Source organism: Taudactylus pleione, unplaced genomic scaffold (assembly GCF_031769625.1).
Source record: "Taudactylus pleione unplaced genomic scaffold, aTauple2 ptg000007l, whole genome shotgun sequence".
Classification (NCBI taxonomy): Eukaryota; Metazoa; Chordata; class Amphibia; order Anura; family Myobatrachidae; genus Taudactylus; species Taudactylus pleione.
The window spans coordinates 1,253,333-1,279,965 of NW_028284410.1; the positions used below are offsets into that span (position 1 = coordinate 1,253,333).

Sequence of the window (26,633 nt, forward strand, 5' to 3'; positions counted from 1 at the left end):
TAAACACAAACACGGACAAGTAAAGTAAAGTTTATTGCATGTCAAAAAAAAATAAAAAATAAAAAATGATGAGCAATTAAGCTAATTGATATATTGATTGGCATGATACGATTGAGGGAGGGTAGGCAGAATAAATGAGCAGGTAATCGGAATCTGACAGGCCCACTTCCGGTTTGTACTTGTGCGTGCGTTCCCTGCAAGCCACATTGGGGATGTACGCTCGCTATTTGGCACGCTCGTTAGTTAGAGGAGGGGTCGGTAGACTTTGGGGAGGAAGTTTAGCTGCGTTCAAAATTACGAGCGAGCGCTTAAATTAACATATTTCTGTACGTACGCCGAACGTGCGAACGGCCACTTGCGTCCGGGTCTGAATGAGGGCCTTTGTGTACTCAGCTGTACCTTCAGCATTTTGTGCATACTGTGTTAAACACTTTAGGGTGAAGATGTGACGGAAGCAGCTCTACTGTTTCCGAGAGGCGAAGTCAGTCTCCCTGCCCTGCTCTCTCTTGCACTCAGTCGTCTTCCTACAACTACAGACCCTGTATATAATATAGGCACACCTGATAAGAAAACCGCTTCCAGTTTACCTCAACACCGTACACAGGCTCACCATGGGGGTCATTCAGACCCACTCGCAAGCGGCAGTACGCTCGCAAGTGGGTCGATGTTCCCCACTGTGTATGCGCACGACGGAGGGAGCTCCGTCATGCGCATGCGCGAGACCCGGACTGCGACAGCCAAGCTGTCACTCCGGGTCTCGCACCAAAGGGGGCGTGCTGTCGATGGTGACTGACAGCACGCCCCCTTTGGTGGGCGTGCCTGGGAGACGGAGGCGTTCCCATGGGAACGCCTACCGTCTGAAGCCGGCCCCACTGACATCACTAGTGAGCCAAAATCACTCCAGGACTTGTGGCTGGGAAACCCTACCGCAGGGTTTTCGTCGCAAGTCCGATGGTCGCGATGGTCAAGACCATCGCGACCATCTTTTTGGACGCTCGTATATGCTGTGGGTGGTCACCCACAGCTATACGAGCGTCCAGGAGGACGCTCCATTTTAATGGAGGAGGGCCCTGATTCAGAGCGAGCGCTCTGGTCAGAGCGTCCGGCTCTGAATCAGGCCCCATATCAGCTCCAAGCGAGGGAGGTATGTGCAGGACTCTTTCCATAATCTCTCCTGGCCTGCTCACTGGTCTGCACCAACACATAAGGCATAGCTCACACCCATTGCCTGGGGGCCCGCTCTGCATCACTTTTGGAAACATTCGATTGAGCTGGCCATTAACCTCTAGCAACTGCACATTACTAGGTAGGAGGACTTTGGGGAAGGAGTGGAATGGTCATGGTGGTCGGCTGATCCGCTCAGTGCAGGAAGATGTCGGAGCAGCCAGCCAGCCTCTAATAGACTACATCCAGGGCTGGTGAGCGCACAGGTGCTCACCATTGAATTTTGGACCAGTCCAGCCCTCCCCTGGCACCCGGTGAAAGTGCCCCCCCCCCCCCCAAGTTGCGTCCCTGACTCTGGCCAAGTGTATTTCATCCTGGTTATCAATCTGTCTGTTAATAAATATATCTAACATAATTCTGTTGCACTCCACATTGCTAGGCTACTCTGCCAATAGGTTATGGGACCAGTACGCAGTCCAGCAACCCAAGACACCGACTCTGCTAACATATAGGTGGTGATTCAGCAAGGATCACAATTGAAAAGCTGCATGCAGGTAGCTTTGCAATTCCGTTCTTGCTATCTTATGGTGGTCAATAGTCACAATCAGGGCCGCCATCAGGGGGGGACTGCAGGTACTCCAGTCCCGGGCCCAGAGAGAGAAGGGCCCGGGTGGCAGAGGTACCGGCAACCAGGGGAGACAGAGTATCGGCGGGCTTGGCTGGGGGGCAGAGTGACAGATGGCCAGCCTTCATGCCGAAAATGACAGTGTCACTCTGGAGTCTCTGCCAGACCCACCTGCTGGAGCGGATCAACCCCGGAGCTTCTGCAGCCCGCCCCTTCCAACCCCAGCAGAGCCGGATCTACGGCTGCTCCCCCCTCAGATGCAGCAAACGTGACCCCCACTGTTCACCACCACCGTTGTTCCTCTGCTTGTGCTGGCCCTCTGGTACAACGGAGGAAAGTGCCTCAGGGTCTGTCACCTGTTCATGACTCAGGGTGCTCAGTGGACACTGGGCCTGATTCAGAGCCGGATGCTCTTTGAGAGTGCTCGCTCTGAATCAGGGCATCCCTGTTTTTTTTTAAAGACGGCCTGCTGGCCACTCATTAAGCTGTGGGTGACTACCCACAGCTTTAGTGAGCGACCAGGTGATGGTCACGATGGTCACGACCATCGCGACCATCGATGCTTGCAACGAGACCCTTGTGGCAGGGTCTCATTCCCGCAAGCCCCAGTGAGCTTTCGGCTCTAATAGAGCCGGAAGCTCACCATGGATATCACTCGAGATGTCAGTGGGGCCGCCCCCAAACAGCAGGCGTTCCTTCGGGAACGCCACCGTTTGGTCAGCCACCCCCCCGTCCGCCTCCAAAATGGGGTAAGCTGTCAATCAAAATTGACAGCCACCCCGCTTTGGTGCGAGACCCGTAGCGATGGAGCACCCGTCGCTGGCCGGGTCTCGCGCATGTGCACGCCGGAGCTGGCTCCAGCGTGCGCATGCGCATTGGGGGACCATTGACCCGCTTTCGAGCTCTGTGCTGTGTGCTCGCGAGCACAGGTGTGTGTGGACTTGTCAGCTTGCCTTCTTACAGAACGCAGGCTTCCCTTAAACTTAGGGCCTGATTCAGACCTGGACGGTAAGTTGCGCTCACTCACTCTGAGCGATGGTCCCCCGTCTGCACATGCGTATAAGTCGCAGTGCGCGTGCGCAAACTAGTATGAGCGATCAGATTTTTCTTGCTCGCCCTGAAAAGACTGCCCAGTGGAATGAGTGACAGATAGCGCTGTTTGTGGGTGGTAACGGGAAGGTGCTTGTGAACGGGCGAGTGGTGCTGCGAATGCAGGCGTGTCTGACCGTCATGTCGAAGCCGGATAATTGGCTGAGACAGGATCGGTGTAAAATAAGATCGGGGCGACGCCATTTTGCGAATGGCAATGAGACACCATTTTGCGACTGGCCGCCCAGCACCATTTTAGTGAAAAACTCGCCATTATAAGTACATATGGCGATGCTATTATTTAGCGTCATGCGATTCCCACGCAATTGAAAGACGTTAAAGGTCCACACCATACAAATACAGGGCCTGATTCAGAGCCGTTCGCTATTTGCGGTCGTTCGTTCAAAAACAAGGGGTGGCTATTCAAATGATCCGTTCGCAAATTGCAGTCTGTTCCCACCTCTAAGTTTGAACGAGCGAGCAAAACATACGCTCATTTATTTGATAAAAACGCCCCCTTGCCGCACGCACCATACGTCATGTCCGCTATTTATTAGATTAATCGAGTACATCGTACAGCGTATGAACTGCTCGCTATTCTTGTGGTTGGTGTTTTCAACCGCTATTTTGCGAGCAGTTCTGAGTTACAAAAAAACCAAGTGACGTGGTCAATGACGCTGCTTTGTTAATTATGCACTCCCTTAAAACGCCCGTTTTGACCTTTAAGCACGCCTGCGCTCTGATCTCCACTCCCCGTTTTCAAGCACCTTCCCCTGTTACCACCCACATACGCCTCATTCTGTCACTCAAAATAGCAGGCCCTCGCTATATTGCGTACCAACGATTTTCGGCCGCACTGACTGGTTCGCGCATGCGTACTAAAAACCGTACGCATGCGCAGATGTGCGAACATCGCTCGGAACGAGCGTACTGAGGGCCACAGTCATTAAAACATATAAAATGAATATCCCTGCAAAACACGTACCATGGTGTACTCCACAAAACACATGGGCCCTCATTCAGAGCCGTACGCTCTGAGCAGAGCGCACGCTCTGAATGAGGACTGGCCTCCATGAAAATGGAGCGTCCTTCTGGACGCTCGTATAGCTGTGGGTCACCACCCACAGGCTATACGAGCGTGCATTTTGATGGCCGCGATGGTCGAGACCATCGCGACCATCGAAATTGCGAGCCGGAGCCTGCGGTTGAGGTTTTCAACCGCAAGCTCCGGAGTGATTTTGGCTCTATCAGAGCCAAAATCACTCCCACTGACATCACTAGTGATGTCAGTGGGCCGGCTTTTGACGGGAGGCGTTCCCGTGGAAACGCCCCCCGTCAGGGAGGCATGCCCCCGGCACGCCTACCAAAGGGGGCGTGCTGTCAATCAACATTGACAGCACGCCCCCTTTGATCGGACACAACGAGCGAAGGACTTTCCTTCGCTCGTCGCGTCTGGCGCATGCGCACGACGGAGCTCCCTCCGTCGTGCGCATGCTCAGTCCAGAACATCGACCCACTTGCGAGCGGACAGCCGCTCGCGAGTGGGTCTGAATCAGGCCCATAGTCGCACAACGCTAACTAGTGTCTTTTCCCAATTCCCCAATACTTACACACTGCACACTTACATAAAAGGTTCCCTAGCATTAAAGTGTAATATCCAAGGTTTATGCAGTAATTATTAATGTTGTGTAATAAAGGTTATTTGATATCTAAGGTTTAGTACATGGATTTCCATGGATCGGTGAGAAGATCGCAACATGCGTCTGCAAACTATGGAGTTAAAACATTAAAATGTACTCTGTAATGTTAGCAGCTTAGATTAGCATGCAGCGGGAAAAAGGACACAAAGGGTTGTTAGAGGCTGTTTGTGTCTATTCGAATTGACCTATGAACTATTGTGTAACAGAAGCACCTTTAAGAAGAACCAATGGAATCATGTCAAACTTGTCTATTGTGTTGCCTATCCCTGTATATGTGCGCTCTCTGAACCCAGTCGAGAGTCTTCTTGCTGTGCTGTTAACGGAGGTTTCTAATGCTGATGCCGGTATCCTCGGCCCAGAGCGTGTGCGTATATAACAACTGTACCTTGGATCTGTATGATTTATTTGCGCTAATTGTATTTAGATCACAGCGTATAACCATCTGTTTTTATATTGAATAATAACTTTTTGTGCTTTGGAACCACATTCAAAGTCTGAAAGCATTTATTTACTGTGCGACTCATTATGCTAAATAGCGACAATTTTGGAAGGTATAGGCAGGATTTTAGAAGGTATAGACAGGATTGCATAGAGGTTTTAATTAGGTATCCATAGTCAGAACGGAGTTTAATGGGTGTGCATAATTAGCAAAGTAGCGTAATTGAACACGTCATTTGGTTGTTTTTTACCCTGAACTGCTCGTAGTGCTTGCGAGAGGATAAGGTCTACCTCAAGCGCTGCGAGCAGCTCCGATGGCTCTTAATGTTACCGATTAATCCTACAAATACCGGAGAAGACGTGTGTTGCGAGTGGCAAGGGGGCGTCTTTATACACTAGCGAGCGCTAATTGCATGGGCTCGCTAAGACATAGAGGGCGTCCTTACAAGAAGCAGTGCAAGTGTTTAATTTAAATATCCGGCCCCTTTTTGCTAGCGAGCGGCCGCAATTTGCAAGCGGGTCTGAATCAGGCCCTTAGTCCACTCCATCACCTGAAGGGTTAATGGCTGAGCGCAAGAGGTCAGTGGAGCCTGTGTTGAGCCCTGATTGGAGGGGCTGCTCTGACCTCTTGTGCTCTGCCTCACGTAATAGTTCCACTTCCTAGTCTCCTCTACCTCTAGAACCTTCTGTGTGAATGATGTACAGTAGTTTCTAGCTCCTGTGAATGTAGTTGACTCGCAGCACTTCTCCAGAGAGCTGAGCAGAAAGGTACAATGTTGCAGATGTGGATAGCAACCCGAGGAGCCAATGGATGAAGAGCATTGAGCTGGTGAGTAGGTGAAAGAAATGTCTGCGAGCACTCACTGTCTGGGGCCTCTATATCTTCAGATGCATCCCTGTATGGTTGTGGCTAAATCCCCTCAGCTACAGGTTCCTGAGGTCATCAGTTACAAACACTCTCACAGCCAAAACTTTGGGAATTTTTAAACAGGTTTACCCACTAATTGATGCCCCACCCACAAAGTAGCTCCACCCACATTATCCACAGCTCCGCCTGCCTCTGCCCTAACCCTGGGGGATGGGGGCCCCGCCTATTTTGTCAGTAACAGGCCCCACAATTTCTGATGGCAGCCTTTGTCACGGTGGTGGAAGGTGCTGGGCCACCAGCCAGCAGAGTAAACCTCAGCTTAGTCAGGCTGGCCAGCTTGCAAGGCCAGGGCACTGCGTCGACCCAGTCCCTGGCCTTGCCACTCCTGGAAAACGGGACAGACACCCCCCCTGTGTCTGGGAACGCCTGCTGACCCCATCCCCACCCCACCCCTTAAATGCCTCTGTCTGTCAAACAGGCAGAGGCACAGAAGGGGCTGCTTGCGACTATGCAGGACCCATTCTGCACACTCACAGAATGGGTCCTGTGAGCGCGCAGATTCCCGATAATCGTGAATCTGCGATCAACCTAATAAAGCATAAAAGACAATAATAATAAAGTGCACATATCTGTTATAGAAAAATTGGTTTGATAATTAAAGGGTTAATAGTTACTGAAACCCAGATATGTTGTAATTTACACTTTTTATGTACATTAGTAAACTTTGTATTTTTATTTTGAGTTTAATTATCATCTTATTAGCATATGGAGTGTTGTAATCTCATTAAACAGTAGGTGTCACTGTTGTTATAGGTCTGCATATAAGCACTGACCAGAAAAGTCCAGTGTCGATCTTTAATTTACATGATTAAGAGGAAACGCAATACGTCACAAAGCCTTCAAAATTGAATAATATGTTTTGCATCATGTTTGGTTACATTGTTATATTAGCAAAACGCCCTGCTACAAGCTGAAGTTTGTATGTGGAATATGTGACGATAACAGTGTCTGACGGTGTGGGCGGAGTGGATAAGCCTGTGTAAAGCTCATATAAGCTGTTCCAGAGGAGTAAAAGGTTGGCTCTTTTTAGAGAATTTTATTTTAGATATAGTTTTTAAATATGATGTAAGTGGACTTGAGCGCTTAGGAATATGGGTAGAAAAACATTGTGTGAGTCTGAAACTGCTTATCAGGCTGTTGTCAGGAATGGAGTTGCTGAGTATCCATTAACTGCTGGTAAGTTTTATGTTGTATATCGATCTCAGGAGTCTATTTTAAGCTGTAATGTTTTGTGTTTTAAACTTGTTTATTGTATTTTCAATGTGTAAGTGTTCCCTAGCCAAGATAACATCCTGTTTAATTTAACTTGATGATTGATTCACATTTCAAATGTATCTTATTTTTTTACACACTTGCAGATTGCATTGTGTTGCAAATGGGTTTCCTGTTTGTATGTCTGTGCATAGGGGTTAATTATAATTATGTCTTGAATCACATGAATATTATTCCTAACTTTACAAATCCCCATGGAGGAAACTTTGCTGATGAGCATATCTATCTCTAAGCACATGATGCATAAATGGAGACCTAGGTTACTTTTGTGAACTGCATCCTTCATCATATGTTTAAGAAAATTGGTATTATATATGAATATTCTTTAGTTCCCTAATATGTATGACAAGCTCAGACCAATCACCTAGTATTGGTCAATTACTTTCCAAAGTCATACATACATGTAATTTTACTGTAATCCAGATGGCCCAAATTGGTTCTACATGGCTATTTGTGTTTTAATAAAAAAATCAAAAAAGCCTGTGCTAGTTTTAATTATGTTAATCTGTGCTAAACTTTTTTTTTTTTTTGCAAGGCCAAGGGATGTTTTTGTAACTTTATTTTTTTACCAATATATAAATCTTATTGTATATGTGATTGCACAATATATTTCTCTAACATACTGTATATGGGATGCAGTGGATGCTTGGGCCAGCTGCTTAGTAAACTTATCCCTTAAGGCATACATCCACTTGCAGACCAAAAAATGCCTGCACGATTATGACATTGTAGTTGTTTCACAGTCTGTGCTGTGCTTACACTGAACGTTCAGTCAATCAGTGTAGGCACATCAATCATCCCCTACCATGCTCAACCAGACATTATCGTCAGGTTGTACAACATGTTTGGCCGATGATTGATGTCTGAAATGACCAGCGTTTCCGACATAAAACCGTACGATTTGTGCACGATTACTGCATGATTATGATGTCGTAATTGTGCAGTCGCTCAGTATTATCGGAATGTGGATATGCGCCTTAAGAGCCTAGGTGGTAGTACAACATTTCAGGGTGGGAGAAGATAGAGCAGCAGGAAAGGTGAGGTTTGAGGTAGGTGCTGGGGCTTGATTAGCCAATACAGCAGTTGTGTATGCAGTGGCGGAACTATCTGCGTTGCAGCTGGTGCATTGCAACGGGGCTCACTGCAATAAAAGGGCCCACAGCCAGCGTCATAAGTCACATTACTAATAATGAGTCTAAAGTGGCCCATACACGGTGCGATAAATCACCCGATCTGACGGAGTGGTACGATTTAGCTGCTATATTGCACCATGTATGGCCATGATATCTGACAGAGCGCGCACCCGTGGGGTCGTACATTGCACCCCCAGATATTACTGCAGGTTCAGTCGATCTGGGGATGCGATGTGCAATCCCATGCAGTGCTATGCGGGTGGGGGAAGGGGGAGCTGGCATATCAGGCGTACGGCCACCTGATAACACCGCGTGTGGGGACCGCCCGATATGTCGCATGTCGGATCAATCCCCCGTCGCACGGAGCATTTTGCACCGTGTATGGCCGGCTTAAGCGTCTCGTTATAGTACACTGCAGGCTGCAAAAAAAAAAAAAAAGAGGAAGCCGTCTGGTCAGCAGAGGAGGAATCCCCCGCCACCTGTCCCCTCCTCCTCTGACTGCTGTTGCTGGGGACTGTCCCCACCATATAAAAGAGGAGAGGAACCCTAGCCCTCCTGCCAGCCCTGAGCCCAGCCACACAGTTCAAATGGGATGGTGCACTATACAGCAATAATAGTAGTAGAGTAAACTGAGTAAGTATACCACAATTCAGATTCAGTGGTCTGGTTAAACAGTAATATTTTGAACTACTGTGTGTACTCTGGTAAATATACTTGTTTTGGGGGGAGGGGTGGGTGGATGTGGCTCTCTTTTAGTAATGTAATAGAGCACCCCAAGGGAGTGATGTACTAAAGTGGCACTTATAGCTCTTCCTGCTTCTCCCCTTATTGAGGCGAAGCAGTAATGCTGGGATGTATTAAAATCTTGGCTGCAGGAGTGGGGGAAGATAAATCCCCCCTCTCTGGCAATCTAGGGGCAGAACTATGGGAGACAATGGAGGCGCCTGTCGCCGGGCTCCAGCTCTGAAGGGGCACCTACTCCATTGTCCACAACATATTCACCCCACTTAGGGCTGTAACTATGTACCCGGAGTGTACTGTCACGGCCGCCCAATACATGACACCCCTTCCCGGCACCTGAGAAGCCACCATACACTAGTGGAGAACTCCATGTCAGACCATCAGCTGCCGTCTCCCTCTGTCTATAGCCTGTCTGCATGAGAATTGCTACAATACAGTGGCTGTGACAGGGGGGGCACCAAATTATAACTTGCCTTCAGGCGTCTGGGATGAACTTACGCCACTGGATCCGCCTAAGCCACAGTGCATCAGCCTAGTGCTGATGTGTTGAGTCTTCACTCCTGGACCACTCCACTGCACATACGTGAATTTCCGCAATTATTGTGAGATCTGGTGGGCAGCCGTAGCCCCACATAAGCTGCAGCAAGTTAGCATAAATGCCGATATGTGAAAACTGTAAGCCACAATGTGCGCTTATTGTTTTTTAAAATTATTGTATGTTTTTCCGTTGCCATACTATCATTATATGTTTGCAGATAGTGTTATATGCTTTCATACATCCTGAACTTCGTTGTAAGTGTCAAATAGCGCTGGCTATAGTACAGTACATTTGCCACTTATCACCTCTTCCATCTTCCCCATTTATTTATATGCATAACTTGGATATCTTTACTAACTGAGGGGCATATTACTAAGCACTGGTGCTTTTTTTTTTGTTTGTTTTTTAACCCATTTTGAACCTTATTAGATGGACATGGAATAGATGAGATCAATTAACAACTTTGAATCCATAAATGTCAAGATTGGTTGATTGCATGTGCTAGTCTGGGGGGGTCACCGATGACTTCTCTGATTTGTGGTTTGGTCTAACCATTTCCAGTTTTGTGCTTTGCCTGTTATCTTTGTGACTGCTCCAAGAGTGTTCATTGTGATTATGGTTGTCTTGGCCACTTTTTTTGATATTCAGGGGTGTGATGGTTGTCTATTACCTTGGCAATTTCTTCATAAAGACAAAGATACAAAGGTTTATCCACTAAGTTGCAATCCACTGCTTCTTGGTGTGTTTTAAACATTAAATTTAAAATGTCAATTTTAATAGCAAAGTACTGTTTGTTTGTTTTGTTTTTTTTCTTTATGCAGTGAAAACACATAAATATTTAGTCATACACTGCCATGGCAGTGACATTTATCATCATCCAGCATGGAGTCACTGAAAGATCCTTTATAATGAAAGGAAACCAGCAGGAACCATGTGCTGATGTCAGGGTGAGAAAACAGGGATGTTGATTGAACTCTGAGCACCTACAGGAGAGTAGTTCCTCAACCTGAGCATGTTCCATATAATTGTGGAGCGATTAAATAAGCCAGATATCACTATGGCCTTTTGGTTGAACCATATGGTGGAGGTATTCTGCTTCAGGCAGGGACCTCTAGATGTCTGTTTATGCTAGGACAGCCCTATGGGGACATTATGGGCCAAATGTAATTGAGTGAGAGTTTAGCACATTGGTTAAGTTTTATCTTCAAAATGGGGAAACATCTGGATGAGAGTTTAAGGCAGTATTCAATTGCCGGCGAAAAGTCCGAAACTTTTTGCATGGTGTACTTTCCGCCATCATCGCTAGTTTTGCGTCCGGAAAAGTATTATGCTCGTCACCACTATTTGCGCTATTCAATTCCAAAGGACGCGAAAACTGTTCCCAGTGAAACTCGCAGGCGAAAAGTGCCGTCAGATTTGAGGAAATCAGCCTGACACCCCCCAAAAGATGTACTGATATGGGGGATCACTATGGGTACCCCCGAATAACCCTGTTGAAGGTTTTTGGGGTGATTAAATGTTCTCAATTGGTGCTATTTAGCGTCTTTGCACAAGTGGTGAAGAATAGCATTTAGGAGGTTTATTTGCTAAAAATAAGTAGTCCCAGCAAATTTGGGGTACATGAAAATGGGTGCAAGCATGGTTAAAATTTGCTAAAGTGGTGTTTTAAGAAAACGTAAAAAACACCCCTTCAGGAAACTCCTGCAATCAAAAAAACACCGGGACATACTTGAGGGACCTCCCAGAGTCTACTTAGCTAGTTTTTAAGTTTGTCCCACAACTTTGAACTTTTTTACCGCCAAAATGAAAGTACTTTTTTGGGGTTTTCTAAAGTATTTTTCAAACTTTTTTTGACGCAGTTTACCTTTGGGGGACTGTCCCAAGGCTGAAGGGGTGTTTCCGCAACTTTGCACCTCAAACCCCCAATTCTGCACTTTTTTTCACCTCCTTTCAGAGGTGAATCTTTTCCGCTGGTTACAAGGCGCAGACGTTTCGTACCGGTGAAAAGTCTATAGAATTGAATACGGTTAATGTTCTCGTGTGGTAAAATGACGTCACTGGCTAGAACTTTTCGCCGAGAACGGCTTTTCGCCGGCAATTGAATACAGCCCTTAATCGTGAGTTTTTTTGAGTCTAACATTCGAGTTTGCATATTCTCATAATCTATTACATTGGCAGAGTTTAAAAAGTGTGAGGGATTACTGATAAACTCTCCCATTTTCTAAATGCTCACCCTATTACATTTGGCCCCATGTATTATTCCATTTTATGCTTCTGTGCATTCTCAAAAAAGTACAAATATAAAGTTTACATACTGATGGCAGAAGAGAGAATAGATGGACAATTTTAAGAAGTCGGTGGGTCTGTTGTGGTGTCTCTTTAAAGCTGGCCACACACATGGCGATGTGCACACGATCAGCCAATGTTAGATTTCCCTTGAAACTCTCCCCGGCAGCTCTGCACACGATTTGGTGTCCAATCTTCATACGATCTCTCCTGCAATCAGACTTTCACAGTGCATCGCCTCCTAGATTGTCAGATCTGCCCTACTGCACGGCAGATCTGACGATGCGATGTGCGACCAGCAGGGACGTGCATCGCATCGTGATCGTGAGTGGGGATTTACGATTTACTCAGGATTTGGACATAGTTTACACTCTTTCACTCCAATGTGTCGGAATCGGCCAGATCGGGTAAAATATCGCTATGTGTGTGGCCAGTGTCAACTCACTATTTTACCATTCAAGATTAGCGTGTCTGGCTTTAATTGTATAGCAGTTGAAACCTTTATCCTCAACAAATAGGACTTCTGCGACAGTGTTTGGAATCATGCTCCGAGCTAGAATACCTCTTTTGGCGAAGACTTTATACAACTTAAGCTTCCAACTTCTTTCCAGTTAGCCCACTTGCTCCTGTTTTTGTTTTTTTTTTGTCTTTTTTTTTTTTTTTTTGTCTTTTTTTTTTTACTATCTTTGCAAGATGGTTAGGACAATGGAGTACAATAGAGTTCCTTAAAGATTTTTTTTTTTTTTAACAGAGGCATTCTTACTTGAAGCGTGTGCGTTTTTATAGGGAGGGACGCAGCCATCCACTAGTCTCTAAGGACTTGAATTTAGTGTTGGCATTACAAAAATCTCCTTTAGAGACACTCTATACCTGAAGGCAGTCATTACAATGGTTTCTCTCCATTCTAGGTAGCTTTTTGACTACCTGTGTCTACCCATCTCCTCTTCCCTAGTGTATCTATCTGTCTCTAACTAGGCAGTTAAGTAGTGGTGTGATGTGTTTTTTTTATTTTCAATCCAGCAACACTTTCTTATGCTGTAAGCTGAAGATGGACTGGTTCCCCAGGCACACCAGTCTGCTATCTTACACAAGCACTCATAGTAGTTAGAATTCAAATAGCCTGTGTTCTGAACTCAGGGTGGCTTCTGTGCATGTGTACTTACCAGCATCATAACCCAGATCTGGACAGGCCTAATGGGGAGCTGTAAGATGGAAGCAGCATAATATAACCTACCTGCGCCTGACCACAAACAGCTGAAAGACACCTGCTCAAAGTACATCCTAAGATTGGGGTGTTTCTCTCTATCCTATTTTTACAAGAGCTGATCATCTATTTTATAAATAAAATTATATGATTTATTGTGAAACAATCATGACAATGGCACTAAAATAATTTGATGTGAGTCCAATGTGAAGGTCTCTCAACTAGAGGTAAAATCCCTTAAGTAAAGCACTCCCAGATCCTCAGGTGGCAGCCTTTGAATAAAATCCTGGGGGTGTGGGGGGAGGGGGGGGGGGGGGGAGTGTGTGATTAGATTAAATCTAGATCTCAGGTCATGATGGTGGGATCAGACCATGAGATCGGTAACAATTCTGTTTGTCTAAGCTTCTGAATAATCGATCAGTTAGGATTAAATTAAATTTCAAAATTGTTGGCTAGAGGAATACAAAACAAGCTGTTAAACAAAAACAGAATTACATCAAGTCAGTGAGTTTACTGGATTCTAGGGTAGGATGGGTTTGATCAGTGTTTCTGTGGGTCGAATATGTTCAGTCACTTCTGATAATGTGGTCTTGACCTAGTTTAGCAATGTGATGAGAAAACTCAGAAGGCATTCAGTTGGGTGCATATAGAGAAGAAATTGTTTCCAACAATCTGGGCCAGATTAAGGTTTGTGTAAATACTCCCAGCACCACAAATGTGTCACACACTAGTGCTCCCATTTCATATTATGGGGTCTATTCAGCAATGATTTTTTTACATAAAAAATGCGGAAATCATAATTTCCACATTTTTTTTTTATTTTTTTTTTATGTAAATCCACTATTCAGCAATGGATTAATGGAGAAGGTAACACAATTCTCTTCATTAATTTCAATCTCTTACTGCACTGTAGGGATCAGCCATTGATCTCTACAGTGCTTTAACACTTTTTGCTATTCAGCAAAGCAAAAAGCGTTAAACTACTCGAAAAATCATTACTTTTATATAACTCCATCTCAGAATGGCATTGTATGAAGAAAATACATTCCCTGAAAACTGCAGGGACAGAGGAAAGTTTTCCCATAAGCCCCTACAGGATTGCATAACTCTGCCCAGACTCCGTCCCGGCTTTGTGGTGGCTGCCTACAGGTAAGTCACTCTAGAGTAGGGGTGGGCAATGAGCGGCCCCCCAGCTGTCCACATTTTTGCTATTTGGTCATGCTAAAACTGTTGCAGGGCATGCTGGGAATTGTATTTCAACACTAGCAGGAGGGCTGCTTATTTCACACCCCTGCTCTAGAGCATGTTAAACCTACCTAAACTGATTGACATGTGTACACAGGCTTTATATTAGTCTGTGTACATGTACATGTACATATAATTGTTAAATATAAAAGCACATAAATATACATGTATATAGACTAATATAAAGCCTGTGTACACATGTCAATCAATTTGAACAGGCTGTATTTGGACTTGCCTGTCAGTGGTCACCTCAAAGCAGGGACGGAGACTGTTCCCGAGCGTATGACTAAGCATGCGCAGAAATAGAGGGTATTGATTTTGGAAACTGAAAACCATGCCTTCTGTAATATCGCAGGGACAGCGTGTTACCACAGCCGCTGTTCCTGCAGGAAATAATGCTGAATAGCTGATATAAATTTCAATAATTGATAAAAAAATCGTGACGATGTTGCCCGATAATATTCTGCTCAATATTGTCACTATTGCTGAATAGACCCCTATGCCATAGATAAACCCAAGTTCACATACACCACTGTCCCCCCACGCTGGTGATGTAGCTATGTGTGGGGGGCTCCTGGGTGCTCACCACTGTAGACCTGTGACTCTTGCCCTGCCAACAAATATATCTGCTTTGAGGGTTTATAAATGAGGCTTTAACTGAGAGGTGCTGTTGTGCATGAGTATGTATTGGTCTATGGTCTGTCAAGGCATAGAAAGCCCAGGAGCGGTCCCTAGCACTCAAAGTGGGATGGGGAAACATGAAATACATTTCTTGAAAGTTGTACAATATTGGAAATATGATGCATGATGTATTAGAGAGCCACTGGTCACTTACAGGAGAGTTTACGCTGTTCACATTTTAAAAATGTATCTTTCAGACTCATGGGTTGGGTTGGTGAGGAAAATCATAAAGAAATCTGACCTGAATGATCTCCTAAAATTGGAAGGGAGGACAGACTGAAGACAAGTCTCCAGAAATGGGGATGAGTCCCAGGTGCGTCAGAATGATTTAATATGGGGGGGGGGGGCAAGATAAAATGTAATATTGCTGTCCCTCCTCCAACTTGCCTGTTGCTGAGTGGTGGCGGATCAGTAGCACGGGGGGGGAGGAGGAGGCCGGCACTACAGAGGAAGGGGAGATCAGGACTGATGGGGAGCAGGAGGCAGAGGCTGTGAGTTATAGCAAGAGGCTGCACAGCCTATTGCTACAATGCACAGTCCCTGACCGTCCCTGACTGTCCCTGGCCGCCATTCTACTGGCACTCAGAAATGTTTTTTTGGTTGATGAATCCACAAAAAGTAAATTGGATGCAATATGGCGCCAAAGTGAAAATGAGGGTGGTACAAGTATAACAGGAGCAAAATTTGACTAGATGATTGCACTCGAGACTTGAAAACTGGAAAAAATATGTTCAAATATTAGTGAAGATAAGACACCAATGTGAGACAGTAGCTAAACTAACTCAAAGTAATACAGCAGAAAGAAGTATGGCACATTCTGGTTAAGCATTAAATAGACACAAGCGAGATCTCAAGAAATCTTTCTGCTTGGAAAAAAAATTAAATTGAGTTCTAAAATGTAATTCTCAGCCTGAAGAACCGTTTAAAAATCGTGTTGCCTAGATTAAAAAAACTTTTGTTACCAGGGAGGAGAAGTATGATAAACAAAGGGTTCAAAGTATTTAACATATGTTCTCGCTCACAATAGGAGTCTTTAGGTGCTGAGCTGGATTAAGGCTTTGGGGAGCCCTAAAGACCAACATTTGGAACACTGGGATAGTGTCATATAGTGCATAAGCCTTTGGCATGCACATGAATGGGAGTGGTCACATGCCATGCCCTCATTTCACTTCACGCTGGGGAAGTGCACATAGCTTCCTCAGCTGCTGGGCTGCCTCCAGCCTCATCTGCACAGCAGGTGAGAGAGTTCCCTCCCTTCCTTTCCTCCAGTCCACAGGTGGAACAGTACCTAAAAAAAATAGGCCTGTCCCACCAAAATCGTGATAGTTGGGGGGCTATGCATACATATATACAGTCACACACTTGTATGCATACATACATACTGTCACACACATCTCGCACTAATACACATGGGTTGGGTACGGGATCCCAGCGGGCAAAATACAGACAGTGGCATCCCAACAGTCAAAATCCCGACCTGATCAGGTAAGTATCCCTACCCTAATCCACCTTTCCCGCAGCCTAACCCTAAACCCCCCTCCCAGTGCCTACTAACACTTATTGTTGGGATGCTGGCGGTCAGGATTCTGTTGCCTGTATTGAGAGTGCCAGGCATCTCAACCTCTGGGATGGTAACTACATACATAGTCACATACTTGTACCATACCTTCCAATCAGTGGTGGTTGTGAACCTGGGGCTGCAGCACAGTCCAAACTAAAATAGGGGAGTTGCACCAACTGCTCCCCAACATTGCCTGTCGGGAGTTAGCGTCAAGCTGGGGTCTAGGTGGGTGCAGTACAGGACATCAGCAATGGATCACCCCCCCCCCCCCAGACTCCAGTGCCAACCAGATTCCATTGGCTAGATAACTATATACCTACTCTCCAGTGACACTCTGCGCCACTGGGGAGGCGGGCAGTTGGCTAGCTAATGGAAGCCGGTTGGCACCTGTGCTGTGCTGCACCTGGCTGGTCCCTGTGGCTTCCCGGTGATATTGGGGTGGCTTCCTGGCATCGTTTGGGGGTGCGGTTGGTGTGGTTCCCACTTTTTAGTTTTGGACTACTTCACAACTGCCATTGCTCATAGTACATAGTGTCCCTCCTCCTACCTTACATCATCACTTGGCACACTGTCTGCAACTGCCCCTGCCACCTCCCCTCCTCTCTCCCATGCTGCTGCTGCCACTGCCTGCACAGTACCATGTAGCCCCACCCCCTGCTCAGACTCCACCCACATTCCCTCTCCTTTTCAATTTCTACAGCTTGCTTTTGCACTGCAGCTGTAATCAAAGGCTGATGGCCCCCCTGAGAGAGGGGGGCCTGGGGCACTTGCCCTTTGTGCCCTCCCCTTTCATCCATCTCTATCAGGTGCTGTGGAAAATTACATAATAAAATGGAGTCTAAGTAAATGCAGGTATAGCTAGCATGTTTAGTAGAACTACACTTCCATTTGAAGATGGGAGCAACCAATTCTCCATGGATCAGAAAATGGAGAATTATTTTAAAATACTTTACTAGACTTCAATGCAGTTCATGAAGTATATTGACAGTCTCCGTATACAGAGCCCACAAACTATAAAGGGGAACATTTCAGATAGAAATCTCCTATAAAAATAAATGGGAAATAACTACTAAGAAGTGTATGAATTCTGAAAAGGGGAGTAGAGTTCCAATGTGAAGCTTTCTTGGACACCATGGCTTCCTCAGCACAGGTTTGTGACGTTGTCTATAGTGGCTAGAAGAGCCTCTATGTCCCTTGACCGTGGATGCAGTTTAAACATATCTTAACTAATCTCCCATATGAATGGACCTTTCTTCCTATTTGGAAAAAAATAGGCTTTATAGTAACAACTTCTTCTGGACTCCCGGCAATACTGTTAGCTCCTGCAATTGGCTCTGTGTCCGATCCTGTGCTGTATGGCGGTTATTAGAAAGGTGTGAAGCCCGCCATGTACAATAGCAATTTGCTGTATGTCCACAATAAATCCACCTTCACTTGTTTCTCCTCTTTAGCAGAGTTTTTTAATAATTGGATCCTATAGTCGAATAAAAGTCAAGTATTTCATGTTTATTCAAGTACTAAGGTGCATACACACGCGATTTTTTGAACGATTAACGATAACTTTATCGTTCAATCGTTCAAAAAATCGTTCACTTTCTGAGTTAAAATGATGAATGATTATCGTTCATGCTCGTTCACATTTGTAGTTGTCAGACTGACCAACTCAACGATTTTCAGTAAGGGAATATGCAAAAATCGTTTGTAGTTCAAAAAAAGTAAATGAACGATTTTAGTAAACTATTTTAGTAAATTTTTCCCTTGAAAAAAAGAATGAAAATCGTTTACTAAAATCGTTCATTTACTAAATCGTTGTGTGTGTGTGTGTGTGTATATATGCACCTTAAGGGGATTTTTCATTCTATCCAGTTTTGCTAGTTACTCTGTCTTGACAGGCTGAGGTTAATTTAATCAATTATATAAAAATGCATACACACACAACGATTTTTTGAACGATTATCGTTAACCTATATCGTTTAACGATAATCTTTTGTAAAAATAATTCACTTTCTGAGTCAAATGATGAACGATTTTCGTTCATGCGCGTTCACGTTTGTAGTTCAGTCAGACTTGTCAACTCAATGATTTTCAGTAAGGGAATATGCAAAAATCGTTTTGTAGTTCTAAAAAATCGTTCATTACATTTAAATGAAAAACTTTAGTAAACTATTTTAGTTCATTTTTTCAAGGGAGAAAATCGTTTACTAAAATCGTTCATTAACTAAATCGTTGTCGTGTATGCTGCTTTACACTATTTCAAGTGTTCCAATTTGTATATTACCTATTGGAATTCAATGTATCTATTGTATGACTGTTTTTAAAGTAACAAGTATGACTGCATTCAGCTAGTTTCTATATGTAACAGTGTATTTATATGCTACAAATTACAGCTCTTGGTATATTTATTTGTTTGCCATCTAATAGCGCAGACACTTTATTTTATTACTTTGCTTTCTTTTATTGAGGGTTATGCAGGATCCCTCAAGTGTCCGCTGCTTTAAATGACATAGGGGTTTATCTCTGTATAAGTGCATCTGTTTGTTTTTCTCTAAGCTAACCACACATCCTTGATTTTTCTGCAAAATGGTCTCCATATGGGTCTTGATTTATCCACACTAAAGACACATGTTTCAGCAATGACTGCTGATAAAGTTGGCTTCAGAAGAATTTAATCAATTATTTCAAGCTGTGAAAATGTTTTCAACCTAATAAATAAAAAAAAAATATATATATAGATATATATAGATATATATATATATAGTGCTCGGTCTTGTAATATGTTACTGTTTCCCCGATAATAAGACAGTCTCTTTTTTTTTTTTTTTTTTGTTAAAAAAAAACACCATAGGGCTTATTTTCGGGGTAGGTCTTATATTAATTATCATTGACAGCAGTGCCCCTTATGCAGGCCCCCTTGTAGAAGTGACCCTTATGCAGGCCCTCCCCCTTGCAGGCCCCTCTGTAGCAGTGTCCCTTATTGCAGTGCACTTACCTGACTCGCCACCGTCCAGGATGTCGCTCTCACTTGCGCGCTGACTGGATCTAACATGATCCAGCAGGTGCGGCCACACAGGATCCTCAGCGCGCGGGTGACGTCATGATGTCACCTGCGCACTGCATGACTGGGGACGCTGGTCTCTGCAGCGTTCCCAGCTCAAAATGAGATTCAGGTAGGTCTTATTTTCGGGGTAGGGCTTAATTTGGACCGGGTTACAAAATTAAGGGTAGGGCTTATTTTTGGGGTAGGTCTTATTATCGGGGAAACACGGTATGTATTTGGTTGCAAAATCAACAGGGGTAGATCATTCAAGCTGCAGGTACACATTCCTGAAGTGTATAATCAGTTCAGCTAGGGATGTCTAGGGCAGTTTCACAAACTTTGTCCTCAAGGCACCATAACAGTCCATGTTTTAAGGATGTAAATGCTTGACCACAGGTGACTTAATTAGTATCTCTTTTTAGCATCTGTGCTCAACCATGGATACCTCTAAAACCTGAACTGTTGGGGTTCCTTGAGGAATGCATTGGGAACCTCTGGTTTAGGAACTTACTCCAGCAATTTTTCAGTGTTACAGATGTGTCCTCATACGTTTAGCCTCAATATGCCATGTGGCGTCTGGTGCAAGTGAGCCACCATATCCCATGTGACTCTGCTAGCGCCTGGTGTCTCTTGCCTGAATATGCATCTTAGTCGCAATATGATGCCTCCAGTAAAAGTACAGTCAGTTACACGCTATGATCTGTGTACAATTTAGCGCAAAGGAATTATACAGACCCAAGTACAGTATACATATGCAGCGCCTCTGGACCAGATCCCGGCATTCAGAAAGAAAACCTCCGTCAATCAGCATTCAGCAAGAAGACTAAAGACCCAGTGTTTGAGCACACATGTTTATACCGCCCCAGAATAGACAGGACAATAGAGAAGTTTGTTGCAGATATCATTGGTTCCCAGGGGAGAAGCATATGTTACAGTGCATTTAACAGGCTGGTTCAAATAGACTCGCCCAGCCTCTAACAACTGAGGGTCTTTTCCCTCCCGCCTCCCCATGCTGCATCCTAACAGTTGTTCCTAAAATATACATTTTGTTGCTTGTAGTCTCTGCGGTCCATAAGTTGGGAATGCATGATGCGATCTCCACACCGATAGTACCGGAATTCTGTTGAAAGAGTACGCATCAGTTCGAAACCAAACACTGCTGTCTTAACATGTATAGAACCTTAGTTATCAAATATCTTTATTTCTCAGCATTTAAACTAACTGAACCAACTTAAATCATATACTTTAAAGCTTATTAAACCTTATGTGTGAATATGTAATGTGTGAGTATTCGGGGTTTGATATAAAGATGTATTAATGTGTGTATGTGGAAGAGTGCACTTAACTCTCACTAAGTGAACATCTTAGCAGTGTGACATGCTGAGCCAGATAGTTCCACATGCCCACTCTGTCAGCAGTCCCCCCCACCTGTCCCAGGCTTCAAAAGAAAAACTCTTTATTCTCCCAGTCTCTTGTGTGAAATGCAAATAGCCCAGCTACAAGAGACAGACCTAAGATGACACTCTAGTCTTTGAAATCATGTCATTGCAGGAAGCCTGCTAATGTAAGGTGTGTATTCGAGCCAGACCACCTGTAGTGAGAGCAGACACTGTCCAGGAAGCTTATCTACACAATTTAGTTGTCAATTGGCCACTTGCTCTATTCAGCTAATGCAATTTTGGCATACTGTAAAGCCATTTCTGAAATATATATCCTTTTATAATATGTAAAGTAATGAAATAGGCTTTTGGACACAGATGCATTCGCATGATGCTAATAGTATTATCGCCACATGTACTAAAGTGTGAGTTTATTTAAAATGGCGCTTAGGCGGCAAGATGGTGTCGCTGTGATTCAATTTTAAACTGATCTTGTCTCAGCCAATAGTCCAGTTTCGACACAATCTATAGAGAAATGGGCATTGATATACAAGGATAAGTGCTACATATTTCATATCGGTACAGCCAGATCGCAGAGGTTCTTGATTGACTGTATGATCCAGTAACACAGGAATGTTGACCTAGGGACGGGAGGAAGTAAAAGTGAAGAAAGAGAAAACATGCAAAGTTATTTGTGGACTGTATTTAGAGGGGATGTAATTGGGTAGGATAGCTTTTTGGAGGCTGCGTGGTGGTTCTGGAAGTTGGAAATTGATTGAATGTGGGGAACAATGGATACTGCAGAGTTGAGAATAACATCTAGGCAGCGAACTTGTGGGGTAGGGGTTGATTGTCGTGTTATTAACAGTGATAGAGATATAAGTTTGGCAAATGCTATTGGCCAATGGAAATATTATTTATTCTGTTTTGGAAAATTATAGTTATGGTAGACTTGGCTTGATAACTCCTTTTCTTCAAGGTCCACATGGATACCATGGGAATAATGTGGTTGGAGAGATCCAGGCACCAAACAGTTAAAGCTTTCAGCTCCCAGGATGCCTCTGGTCCTCCTCCATATATACCCCTCCCCTAGCCACAGGCCTTCAATTTTGTTAACAAAAGCCTCTTACACAAGATGAGTGTTTCCGTGATGAAATAAAAAAAATAACCATGCAGCCAGGTGCATCAGGGTGGGTGCCCTGTGGACCTTGAAGAAAAGGAGTTAACTCTAATTTTCTTCAGGGTCCATAGAGATCCACAAGGATACCATGGGGATGCCCTAAACCAGTACCCCTAGGGTGGGGGACTCTCCTGAGTAGAAAGGAGAACTCATTGCCCAAAGGAAGCATCCTAAAAGGCAAAAGTATAAAAGGCATAGAAGTGTGGACAGAAGACCATGTGGCTGCCTAACACAACTGTTCAGCAGACGCACCACGACTAAATGCCCATGATGGCCCTACAGACCGAGTAGAATGTGCTGTCACCGTGTTTGGAACAGTGACATCAGTCTGTGTGTACACCTGGGAGATAGTCATTTGTAGCCATCTCGCCAGTCTACTTGTTAGCTGGCCATCCTCGTTTGTGAAAACCATATAAAACAAAAAGAGCATCTGATTTTCTAAGTTTGTGCTCTCCACATAGATACGAAGAGCACGAATTACATCCAGGGAGGCTTCACCTACAAAGATGTGGAGCCTGAAAAGCTGGAACTACAATTTCTTCATTTACATGAAAACCTGAAACTACTTTAGGAAGGTAACCCTCCCTTGTACGAAGAACAGCTCTATCCTGGTGGAAAATCAAAAATGGGGAGTGACAAGAGTGCTGCCAAATCAGAGACTCTAAATGCAGAAGAGATAGCGAGGAGAAAGTGTCTTTGCTGTCAACCATTTCAAATCTACAGAGTCCAAAGGTTCAAATGGGGTAGGGTGTAGCCCCTTAAGAACCAAAGATAGATTCCATGGTCCTACCAGTAGGACAAAAGGAGGTTGAAATCTCAGAACTCCTTGAAAAAATAATCTAACATCTGGTAATGAGGCAATCTTCCTCTGGAACCAGACTGCGAGTGCCGTAACCTGCCCTCTCAGTGGCCAGGTGTAGACCCCGGTCTAAACCTGCCTAGTAATCCTAAACACCTTAGGATCATATTTTCTGTGGGAACACCATTGGCCCATAAGAATGCTAAACCCTGTAATAGATGCGGGTAGAGGGCAGGCTTCCTTGCCCTAAGCATCATCTGAATTACAGAACTGGAAAAACCTTTTGCTCTTAAGATGGAAGATTCAAGAGTCATGCCATCAAAGCCAGACTAGGTAAGTCCGGATGCTGGAAGGGACACTGCGTTGGCAGATCCTGCCATAGAGGAGGAGGATACAGACTGTGTATGGATAGATTCTGAATGTCAGTGAACCAATGATGTCTGGGCTAACCCGGAGACACCAGTATTACTGTTCCGCCTTCCTGCTTGAATTCCCTTAGCACTCTTGGGAGGAGGGAAATCTGAGGAAAGAGATATGCCAGCTTGAAGTCCCATCTTACTGCCCATGCGTCCATTATGACTGCTGCTGGGTCACTGGTCCAGGACACGTACCTGGGGACGTTGTGGTGTGAGGCCATAAGATCTGTTTCTGGTAGACCCCACTTGTTTACCAGGAACTGAAACACTCCCGGGTGGAGAGACCACTCTTCGGCATGTATGTCTTGGGGACTTAGGAAGTCTGCTTCCCAATTGAGTACTCCTGGTATGAATATTGCTGAGATGGCCGAAAGATGATGTTCTGCCCAAATCGGAACCCTTGTCACTTCTTTCATGGCTGCATAACTTTTTGCCTCCCTGATGGTTGAAATAGGACACTGTAGTCGCATTGTCTGACTGGGTCTGGACTGTTTTACACTGGAGCAGGTTCTGTGCCATAAGAGCTATGTATACTGCTCGCAGTTCCAGAATGTTTATAGGCAGATGACTTTCCTGATTTGTCCATCTTCCCTGAAAGGGTGTGGTGACCTGTCACTGTCCCCTATCCGCGAAGACTGGTGTCTGTGGTGAGAAGCACCCAATTTGGAATCCAGAATGGGCGCCCTTTATTCAGATGGTCCTTTTTCAGCAACCACAGGAGGGAGTGACGAACCTCTGGAGTGAGAAGGATCCTCTGGAACCTTATTAGATGAAACTGTCCATTCCACCTGGAGAGAATCCATCTTTGCAGAGGCCTGGAATGGAACTGAGCATACCCCACCATGTCAAAGGTGGATACCATTGATCACAGGACCTGCATCGCTAATAGGATGGATACCCTTTGCTTGTGTAGCAGCTTGCGTATTAGCAATGATAGGGCCGCAATATTGTCCTCTGGCAGGAACACCCTTTATGCCAGAGAATCCAGAAGAGCTCCCAGATGCACCATCGGCTCTGTTGGAGAAAGCGATTTCTTCAAATTGGTTATCCAGCTGTGCTTTTGTAGGCAGGCTATGGTCAGTTGAAGATGATTTTGTAAAACAATCTGAGTCTGCGCCAATATCAGGAGGTCATCCAGATCTGGTAGTGTTTTGATTCAGATGCCTAAGATAAGCCATCATGACCGCCTTTATTTGGTAAATACCTGAGGAGCCGTAAATAGGCTAAATGGTAGTGCCTGAAATTGGTAATGTTGTTGAAGGACAGCAAACCGTAATAATTGTTGGTGGTAGAGTTTTTACATTTAGAATAGGGTGATGAGCCCAATTCGTTTTCTGAACCAAGAATAGATTGGAATAATAACTCCTTCCTTGTTGTGACACAGGAACTGGGATTATTACACCCACCTACAGCAGGGAGTGAATGGTTTCCCAAAGGGCCAAGGCCTTGACCCGTATCTGGAGGATCAGTGCAAAAAAACTTCTGGGGTGGATGCCTCCAGAAAGTGAGAGGACACCCCTGGGAGACCACTTCTTGGTCCCAGGCATCTGTTGTCTGACGCCAGTAATCCGCAAACTAGTCTGCTTCCCACCCTGGGATCCCCCTATCAAGCCGAGGGTTTGTTGTCCGGTTTAGAAACTGGAAGTCTTGCCAGCCCAGACCTTAGTTTGTAGCCTTGTTGTCTTGTGAAAACTAGATGGCTTAGAGGAAGACTGTGTCCCTTGCTCGTCCCTGAGGACGGAAGGACTGAAAAGAAACCTGCCTAGACTGTTTTGTAGCCGTAGATGGCAGACCTGCTGATTTTGAAGTTGCCAGAGTAGCTATTATTTTATCTAACACTGCTCCAAAAAGGTAAGACTTCCACAGCCTTCTTTGAACCTGTATCAGCTTTCCAGGATTTTAACCAAAGAGCTCTGCATGCCACTATTGAAGCTGCTGATGCCTTAGAAGGGGATGTAGTCGGAATACAGACGCCCGGGATGCCATCTGATGGAATCCTGACTTAAGACTAAAGATAGGCGTCTAAATACAGACCCCTATCTTAAGCCCGACGACGGAATGCCGACAGACTGCTTCCTGAACAAAGGTAAGCCGGAATAAGGTTAGCCGCGGGCAGGGGGGGGTGATGATCACTTGGGATGATGATGCGTCTGAATCCATAGGTTGAGCAGACCGATAAAAATATAATCTGTGCTTAGGCACCTTAGTAACTACCGGTCTGCTTTCAACATTAGATGGTGCCATACTCTGACTAGAATGGCCATAAACATCCTTCCAGGAAGGATGCATAGGACGTGCAAACATGGCATGCTGGGGACACCCCATCCAAGGAGGCAGTGTGGGAGCAGCCATACGATCCATAAACTGCTTCATTACCTGGGACAAAGAGGATACCCAAGATAGCTCTTGTCCAGGGACAGGTAAACTGGACTAGTGAGGTGGCTCTTTATAACAGACAACACACAAACCATTCTTTACATCCTGAAGGGGACAAACAGACCATACAGTATTTACATGAAACCAATACAGGAGCCTCACTGCCCCCCTCCTGTTTACCTTTTTCTTTTGACATGTTCAAAATAAAGGCAATAAATGTAATGTTATGTGACAGCCTTCACAAATACTTAGCGAATGTAAAGTACCCAAAGAAAACCTCCACCCACAGGTATGGAGAGAAAAACAGTGATGGCTATAATTGACAGACAGAACTAAAAGACAGTATCCATGCAGCAGCTAGCAAACAGCCACATACAATTAGGGATGTGCAGGCTCGGATAGGTTCGAGTTTGCACGTGGAGTTCGGATTTTTCCCTCCAAAAAAACGGAACTCAGAACGAGGCAAAACGTCATCTTACATGGACGAACATCATCATTCCTGGACAAAAGTCCAGGAATGATGATGTTCGTCCATGTAAGATGACGTTTTGCCTCTTTCTGAGTTCCGTTTTTTTGGAGGGAAAAATCCGAACTCCACGTGCAAACTCGAACCTATCCGAGCCTGCACATCCCTACATACAATGCATATGTAATATAATTATAGACTGTAAATCAACTACACAAACACCAGGAATGGTAGGATATAGAGCACTAAATACCTTAACCAAGAGAGAGGTATACAGGGAAACTGATCCAAACCCTCCTGAGATCAACAGCTACAGCAGCACACCGATAGTGGACTGTGAGTGTCTCATATACATGTGGAGGGTAGGCGAAACAT

General features: G+C 44.8%; 1 protein-coding gene across 2 annotated transcripts in view; it reads left to right on the plus strand.

Annotated features, from left to right (window-relative positions):
• The first annotated feature begins 6,980 nt into the window (after nt 1-6,980).
• The window catches only part of AGO4 (argonaute RISC component 4), a 99,081-nt gene continuing 79,428 nt past the window's right edge, over nt 6,981-26,633 (plus strand). For both annotated transcript variants that reach the window (XM_088460614.1, XM_088460615.1), the window contains exon 1: nt 6,981-7,120. In XM_088460614.1, the coding sequence (XP_088316740.1) occupies nt 7,036-7,120 (85 nt within the window). In that variant the 5' untranslated portion in view covers nt 6,981-7,035. The remainder of the gene's footprint in view (nt 7,121-26,633) is intronic.